Below are 8529 nucleotides of genomic sequence, written 5' to 3' on the forward strand. Positions count from 1 at the left end.
TAGACATACTTTCTAATAATCATATACTTTCTTAAAGGGGTGATAGTAGCAGTATGGTAACGCGCCTGTCTGCTAACCCAAAGGTTGTGAGTTCGAGTCCCCGGCCCTATCCGGGATTTTTTCAAGCATATAATTATAATATACTCACTCACAGTCTCCCCCCCGGGCATTAGTGAGGCCCGTTAACGAATGGGTGGCACTCACAAAAATATGCGTTGGAGTGATGAACCCACTCTATGAAAACCACATCATGAAATGCCCGATGTATTTCCCAAGTACATCAGGCTTGGACTTTCGACCTCCACTGTCTGTCGTGCCAATAATAATTACAGATGGTTATTAAAATATAAAAACAGTAAAATTAGAATTTGAAATTAAATAATATTGAAATCAAAATAAAAAGTTTTCGTCCTGACTGCTTATGCGCCATGCCCAAATGCCATCCTTTTTGATTTTTTTTTATAAGGAATGTACATTAGCAGCTGATAATATCATATATGGAGTACAAATATCAATATTTTTTAGTTATATACCCAATTATGGAATATAATTAATTAAGTAATTTTTCTTAAAACACTTTTTGATTGATTTTTTTCTCTTCAGATTTTTTTTTCATATATTCTTTTACTAAGAACTTGTTTTGGTACTCAATATAATTCCGTATGCTCAACTTTTATCTCATAAAATATTTATTATATTAAAAATCCTCACCTGTAACAGACACTACATTAACATTGATATCATACCCTCCTTCTGATGCTAGATATTTATTATCATTTGAAGTTTAAAGGTGAAAGTTATCTATTAACATAAATAGCTTAGAAAAAATATTAATTTCAATTATTTGTTTTAACAGACATCTGTTTTTATTACTACTACATTAAATGTTTTTGGTACGAGTATCAAACCCCCTAATTTTCAGTTTGATTTTTTATTTTGATGGAAATAGAGATAAACATTAAAATTACATTTTCTGACACAAAAGTAATCACCTTAGAATGGCTAGAGAATGAAAGAAACAAAAATATTCCTCGGAAGTTTGAGTCCATAATTTGTATCATAATATGTAATTGAAATTTTTATTCCTTAAGATGGTGTTTAGCCGAAACATTGAACATTTTTATTAATTAAAATAGGTGAAATATTTTTACCTTTAAAATTAACAAATTTACTTTATTCTTAAATTAATTTCATATAGAAAAAAAAAGTACTGTTAAAAATACAAAACAAAATATCTTGGCTGCTTAAAAGTTTCAATAATCAAGCAAGTATGTAATCCTAGTTCAAGGTAGGTCTATATCAGATAGCAGCAGTTTCCAAAGTGGATGCCATGTGCCAATGCTACTGATAATCTCAAAATATTACAAAAAAAAAAATAATAATAAATTGAAATAAAACATTTAAAGTGCATTGCAGTATTTATTTTACACTGTTTTCCCTTCATAAACAATTGCTCTAAGCATAATTTTGCTGATATTTGTATTGTTTTAACCCTACAATGGCACAGCAAAATCATTTGTAGCTCAACAATGGTACTGCGAAATATTTTTAGTCTTCGATGAATGCTATGGTGAAAAAAGTCTGGTAACCGTTTATCTATAATATCGATCAGAGCCCCAACGGAACAATTGCAGAACAGCTTAAGATTTTCATTACCCGAATTACAATTTCAGAGTTTTTGTTATTTGTACAATGTCTGGAGCTAGTAACTTAAGCCTAATATTAATTTGTGTCATAACTTAATTTTATTTTGAGTATTATCAATATATAATTTTTTTTCTAATATTTAAGGTATTGGGATTGCTGGTAAAGAAGGTAAACAAGCCTCTCTAGCTGCTGATTTTTCTATAACGCAATTCTCTCACCTCCAAAGGCTATTGCTGGTTCATGGTAGATATTCCTACAAGAGGTCAGCATCGCTGTCGCAATTCGTTATTCATAGAGGCCTCATTATTTCTACGATGCAGGCTATTTTCGCTGCCGTTTTCTACTTCTCTTCTGTTTCACTCTTCCCCGGATTCTTTATGGTCGGGTATGTCTTATTAAATATTACAATTAGCATAGTTTGTTAGTCAAGTATATATGTTTTGAAAAAGTTGGTAGGAGAGTGCAATCAAGAAAGAAAATGCATAGTGAGGGTAAGACTTCAATGTGTGTCAAAGACCAAGAAAAACAAGATACAATCTTAAAATATAAGTTTGTCATAAAAATACTCTACTTGTACTGGGAGAAAAAGAGTTCTTTAACCGGGAAATCACAATAAAATAATAAAAAGAATTTTTTTTAATTTAAGTAAAGTATAAATTGATAAAAACACTTAACATATCCTGAGAAGATAGTCCAGGTGGCTGTCAATAAAGATACAAAATGTTTAAAAAACAATTTAATGTTAACCAACGTTTCGCCCCATTTTGCAGGGCTTCCTTGGGGCTAAATATATAAGATACAAACAATGTAAGATGTGACAAGAAAACTAGAATAAATATACAAAGAGAGTAAAAAATGAGACGGATTAAGTTAAGAAAATATAAATATAAATGAACAGGGGACTAATTAATAAGAGATACAATCATGTATGATAGAATTGTAAATATCATACATGACTGTACTTACTATTAATTAGTTCCCTATTCATTTATATTTTCTTAACTTAATTTGTTTTGTTTTTTCTTAATTTTCAAAAAATTTGTTTACTCTCTTTCTATATTCATTCTAATTTTCTTGTCACATTTTATATATTTATTGACCACCATGTGGACCATCTTCGTAGGATATAGATTTAGATATTTTTATCAATTTATTTATACTTTACTTAAATTTTGAAAATTCTTTTTTGTTGTTTTTCACGATTCCTAGACTATCTTCCTATAATCTACTTCCTAGCGTTTGGACATGTCCATATGCTATAGTGCTGGATCTAATAATGCCCATCAACAATTCCATGACCCCAGTGGAAAAACTAAGGACTGTGGCATTGGCCACTATAGCCGAGCGCTACCCTGAGCCAGAATGGATCCATATATACACCGACGGGTCAGCTACAGAGGCAAATAAAAATGCGGGTGCAGGTGTCTATAGTAGTCTGTTCCAACTGTCAGCACCTGTTGGAGCAAACGCTACCAATTTTGATGGAGAGGTAGCTGCAATTACTTTAGCTCTAGAAAAGATTACTCATGCCTGTGCAAAGAAGATAGTTCTGCTGTCGGATTCTAGGGCAGCACTGCTGGCAATAGCGTCTGAACGTCCCTCAACTAACGCTAGAATTCTCGCATGCCGGGTATGCATAGAATGTAAAAGAGAAATACTTAAACCATTGGTAATGCAGTGGATTCCAGCCCATTGCGGTATACCTGGGAATGAGGAGGCGGATCGACTGGCACGGTTAGGGGCTAGCCAACCACAGCCGCTTCTTCCTATCACCATGGACATGGCGAAAGAAATTCCCCGAAGCACCATCACTGGAAAAGCAGAGGAAAGGATTAGAGGAGAATGTGGGGGCAAGAACAGGTCGGCATTGCTAGATCTCCATTGACTTTACCAAGAGCGGTGTCAGTGGCATGCTTCAAGTTGGCTACTGGACATGACTATTTGCGGCACCACCTGAAGAGAATAGGAGTGACTGAATCTTCGGACTGCGTCCTGTGTGGAGTTGGTGAGATGACTGGCGATCATATATTTGCATGTGCGGAAATGGCGGACTTGACTACAGACGGGAGTTACATTGGCAGAGCTAAACTTTACAGGGCTGTATGAAACAAAATGGCAGAAATGCCTCCTTTGGCGTAGTAAAAAAAATAAAATAATTTACTTCCTATGGTTAACTATCTTTATCCAATTAAAATCTGTATTCTTTATAGGTGATTTTATCCTTATGCTAGGACTCTTTTGTTATGAATGTGTTCAAACTACTAGAAGAATTACTTACAATTACTAGAAGAATTGTTTACAAAAAACAGCTAGCTCCACAAGCACTTGGTTTTTAACAGAGCCAATGTAACCAATCACAGAAGAGAATTCTGACCACATCAAACTAAACAACTTCAATAAAGTTTTGAGTGGTTACTATTTTATTTTAAACATTGTGGTGATTTACAGTTCTTTCTATCTTCTGAAAAATGTTACTAAGTGAAGCTTAGCTTTTCATATAAATTGAAATAATTCATTTGAATTTTACACCAGTATATAAGTGATATGAAAATTGAAGTAATTAGAAACTATCATACTCTTGGAAGAACTCTCATCAGTTATCCATCTTTGATATCTATTATATTTATCTAATCTATCAAGGAGTCGTAAAAGGCACGTTGAACACTACTGGATTTTTGTAAAACAGCAGAATCTGCCTTATACCATTTTTTCTTAGATTACTCACCATAGTATTCTTAGAGTTTAACAGTGATTTAGTACTAAGTATAAGGGAAAATATATCATAAAAAGAAGCCTAAAAACTGAAATAGCCTTTGGTAAGTGTCCTATAGCAACAATGGCACCTGGGAGACTAGAGCAAGAATTACGATAGGCCTCTATGGCAGATTGGACTTTATCTTGTATTATCTGGAAGTTAATAAGTTTAGGGCTTTAAACATACAATGCATATCCCCTAGACTTACTGCCATTGGAATGTTGACACCATCTATTTTAATTAAAGTTGTAAAAATTTAATTTGGGATTCCTCAGTTTTTCTTGAAATTCTCTTTCTTTTGATACCTCATTTGTCATAATCAATCACGTCTTAAGAGCTGAAAAAGGATCTTTCCCACAGAATTAATATATAATGGTGAATGAAAGAACAAGTTATGAAAAATATTAACAAAAATAAATTCCTCCAACCAACTTCTTCATTACATTTGCAGTGAGATATTTATGATATTACCACTTATATTATATGTTTGTTAATTTTTTGATTTCAGGTATGCCACTGTATATACAATGTTTCCTGTATTTTCACTAGTTTTAGACCAAGATGTTTCAGATGATATTGCTTTAAAATACCCAGAACTATACAAAGAGCTTAAAAAAGGGAGATCACTTTCATTCAAAACTTTTTTTATGTGGGTTTTGATTAGTATAATCCAAGGTCAGTGTTTTTATTATTATTTTTTTTTTATTGGTTATTAATTTTTTTCTGTTAATGTACTACTATTTTTAATTCACAGGAGGAGTAATTATGTATGGAGCTTTAGTGTTGTTCGACGACGAGTTTATACACATTGTAGCAATTAGTTTTACCGCACTTATTCTAACTGAACTTATTATGGTTGCACTAACGGTTAGGACTTGGCATTATATAATATTACTCGCAGAACTCCTTTCCTTCGGCCTTTACATCGCATCACTTTTCTTACTCAGTGACTATTTCGGTAAGTATAAATTAATAATTTTTAAATGTAATGATGAGTTAATAGTTGACCTTGGATATATATAAATAAAGAGAAGATGGTTGGGAGTGCAAACAGTGGAGAACACAAATAAGTAAAAATTTCTGTATTAGTGCCAACGCTTTGGCCAGAATTTCAAGGCTTCATCTAAAGGCTAAGGACAAAAACAAAAATCAGACTAAGTGGATAACTATCAAAGGAAAACATCATGTCTACAAAATCTGTCAGAATCTGTTGCTGATCATTTAAGAAAATTGAATTGCCTTGCTTTCCTCTATAATCTTATCACTTTGACCATGAGGGGACTCCCCTGGAAAACCCATTAAAAGCATAATTTTCTTTTTGTTGATATTTCCTTTACTTTTAATTTAAATAAGCATTATATAATGTATAAAATGTAATAGTTAGCTAAATGAAGTTTAAAAAACTTTTTTTGAACCATGATGGCTATTGTCATAATCTGCATATGCCACTGAATCTACTTATCCAATCAGCCGATAATTGACTGTTTTTCAGGGTTTTTTTAACTGAATTACTAAATAAGAACATAAATTATTCATCAATACTCAATAAAGTTATTGCATATCACATTATCTATACATTTAATAATCCAAAACTATGTAAACCAAAAAAAAAATGTTATTGGAAGGGTGTAAAATAATACATTAGTGAATAAATTTATTTACTTTAAAAAATAAATTTAAAGAAAAAAGTATTTTTTAAAAATCTTTTGAACATGTAAATGTTATCAAAAGTGTATAAAATAAAATAATACATTAGTAAATAAATTTATTTACTTCAAAAAATAAATTTGAATAAATTCAGTTATAAAAAAAATTTAAATGAGTTTAAATATCCTCAAAGACGAAAGAACTCAAAACGATTGTAGCTGGTGGAAGCTAAGACAGTACTAAACACGGTCATCAACTGCAATCAAAGTGTTAAATTATTACAGAATATCTTCTTTTTTTTTTTTTTGTGTAGCATGTATTTTTTTTTTAATACCAGATCTCTCAAAATATTTTATATTTGCTTTGTAAAGTTAATATGTTGACTATTAGTTCTAAAAGATATTTTTTATTAATTTTCAGATCCAACATTTTTATGGACCGCAGATTTTGTTTGGAAAGTGACTGCAATCACCCTTCTTAGTTGCCTTCCACTTACCATTGTCAAGTGTCTGATGAAGAAGTGTTCTCCACCAAGCTATGCAAAACTGTCGTGAATTGTTTTTAATAAAAAAATAAACTATATTTCCATGATAAAAAAATATTTTTCCAATTTATAAACATGGCTTCTTTTTTCATTGTGATATGTTGTTGACCATGAAGGTGCTTCATTTTAAATGTAATTTAACCCTCTCCTATTATTAAATAATAATAATATATTTTATTTATTATAATTATAATGGTTTAATTACCTGTAGTATTATTATTTTAAAAATATATATCTTTTTTATTTTATATAAAATATTAAAAAGGAAAATTGTTATTGTTTTTATTTCAAATATCCTATCTAATTTTATTTTCCTTGTATATACTATCGTTGAATTCTATTATGAGATAATTATATGTTTGATGAATTAGAATAATTATTTTCTAATTTTCATTCATTCATCACCTATTTCCACAAACAAAAAATAATGAGTTTATATTTTTTTTTTTGTTATAATAATATAAATAGTTCAGTTAGCCTAAAGGTTCGATGCCAGTTGTTACCTACACATCTTCATCCACTGACTCACATCAAAACCCAAATCCAAAATGTCGGTCAGCCATCAGTTTAACACTAATTGACTTTTTTTAGAAATGGTTAAGGCAACCCCTTTAAATTTCTTTCACCATAAAGTGAAAACAGCTCACTGTCATTAGAAATTTGCTATGAACATTTGAAATTTATGTGTTCATACTGAGAATAAAAACAGCTGTACAACTACATTCCATGAAGGGTCTTTGGTTCAGTGCTGTTTCTAGACCAGGGGCTGGTGCTAGGAGGTTTCATGGTCCAAAATCACACTCAATCGCCATATTTTTCTACACACTTTAGAGGTTGGGTATTACCTATGAGGGTTTCCTGACCCCTAAGTCAATCCATGACTGATTCAATCTAATCTACCACAAACTTGAAACTCTGGCCTGGGAGTTGAGTCCCTTATTCACTCAGCTACCCCACTCCTGTACGAGCTCTATTATTTAAAAAATCTATGTGTATATTGGACTGCTATGAAATGGATAGCAGTACTGTCAGTGCAAGACTTGGTACAATGAAAAAAATAAATAATTCAGTTTTAAATGAGAAAGTACTGTAAATGTTAAAATTAAAGTATTTAAATTTGAATTCATGAATTCCCTTTAAAAATTGTCTGAGTACTTCGATTTCAACATTTTGTACTTCAAAGAATTCTTTTAAACGTATGTTTACTTAGTTGTATTTTGCGAAATATTTTAATATTAATTTGAAAATGTGTGGGATCTTATAAAACTGGTTCATTAAGAATTCCTGACAATAGCTCATTGAATTTTCAGATCCTGCCTCTGCTAGTTCATCATCTAGGTTGGCTTGAGTTTCACTATCAGGCTGAAATGTAGATTCGGTTTCTTCATCTGAAGATGATGAAAGTTGATCTAGTTTTAAAATGGAATGTCCTGAAGCAGGAATGAGATGAGGTGAGGCCGTTGCAGAAGTTGAGTATTTTATTGGCGTATGATGAGCAGTTACTGGAGTAGAATAATCTGTTTTTAGAACCGAACATGGTGCAAGAGTTGGACAGACAACAGCTGATGATGGTTTAGTGTTATGAACTAATGCTGGAGTATACTGAGCAACTGGTGCAGCAGAAGTTGGATGCCCTTGTGTTTTGATGATACGGGTTGTGGCAGAGGTGGAATGGCCATCGGTCGATATTTTAGCATCAGAACTCACTTGTATTGAGGTCAGACGCGAAGATGCAGAATTAAGTCGAGTAGCAACTGGAGTCGGTCGAACAGAATTTAGTGTAGAATTATGATGTGCTAGTAGTGAAACAGAAGGTGGATACACTGATGAAACAAAAGTAGAATGTGTTGTTGATGAAAAAGAAGTAGGATATGCTGGTATTGAGCGAACCGATGCAGCAGTTTTTGTACTTGGTGTTTGTGTAGAAGTGATTTGT

The 8529-nt window shown here is 31.9% G+C and overlaps 1 protein-coding gene across 1 annotated transcript in view; it reads left to right on the plus strand.

Moving 5' to 3' along the window:
- Nucleotides 1-6765, plus strand: part of LOC106679753 (probable phospholipid-transporting ATPase IIB) — a gene marked incomplete in the record, with an annotated part of 30679 nt that extends 23914 nt beyond the window's left edge. Inside the window, 4 exon segments of the mRNA XM_067052693.1 lie at nucleotides 1792-2032; nucleotides 4911-5077; nucleotides 5157-5360; nucleotides 6470-6765. Of these exon segments, the coding sequence (XP_066908794.1) occupies nucleotides 1792-2032; nucleotides 4911-5077; nucleotides 5157-5360; nucleotides 6470-6603 (746 nt within the window).
- Between the last annotated feature and the right edge of the window lie 1764 nt (nucleotides 6766-8529).

The sequence above is a fragment of the Halyomorpha halys genome, unplaced genomic scaffold, assembly GCF_000696795.3.
Source record: "Halyomorpha halys isolate HHAL.00 unplaced genomic scaffold, Hhal_1.1 Scaffold14.1, whole genome shotgun sequence".
NCBI classification, from domain to species: Eukaryota; Metazoa; Arthropoda; class Insecta; order Hemiptera; family Pentatomidae; genus Halyomorpha; species Halyomorpha halys.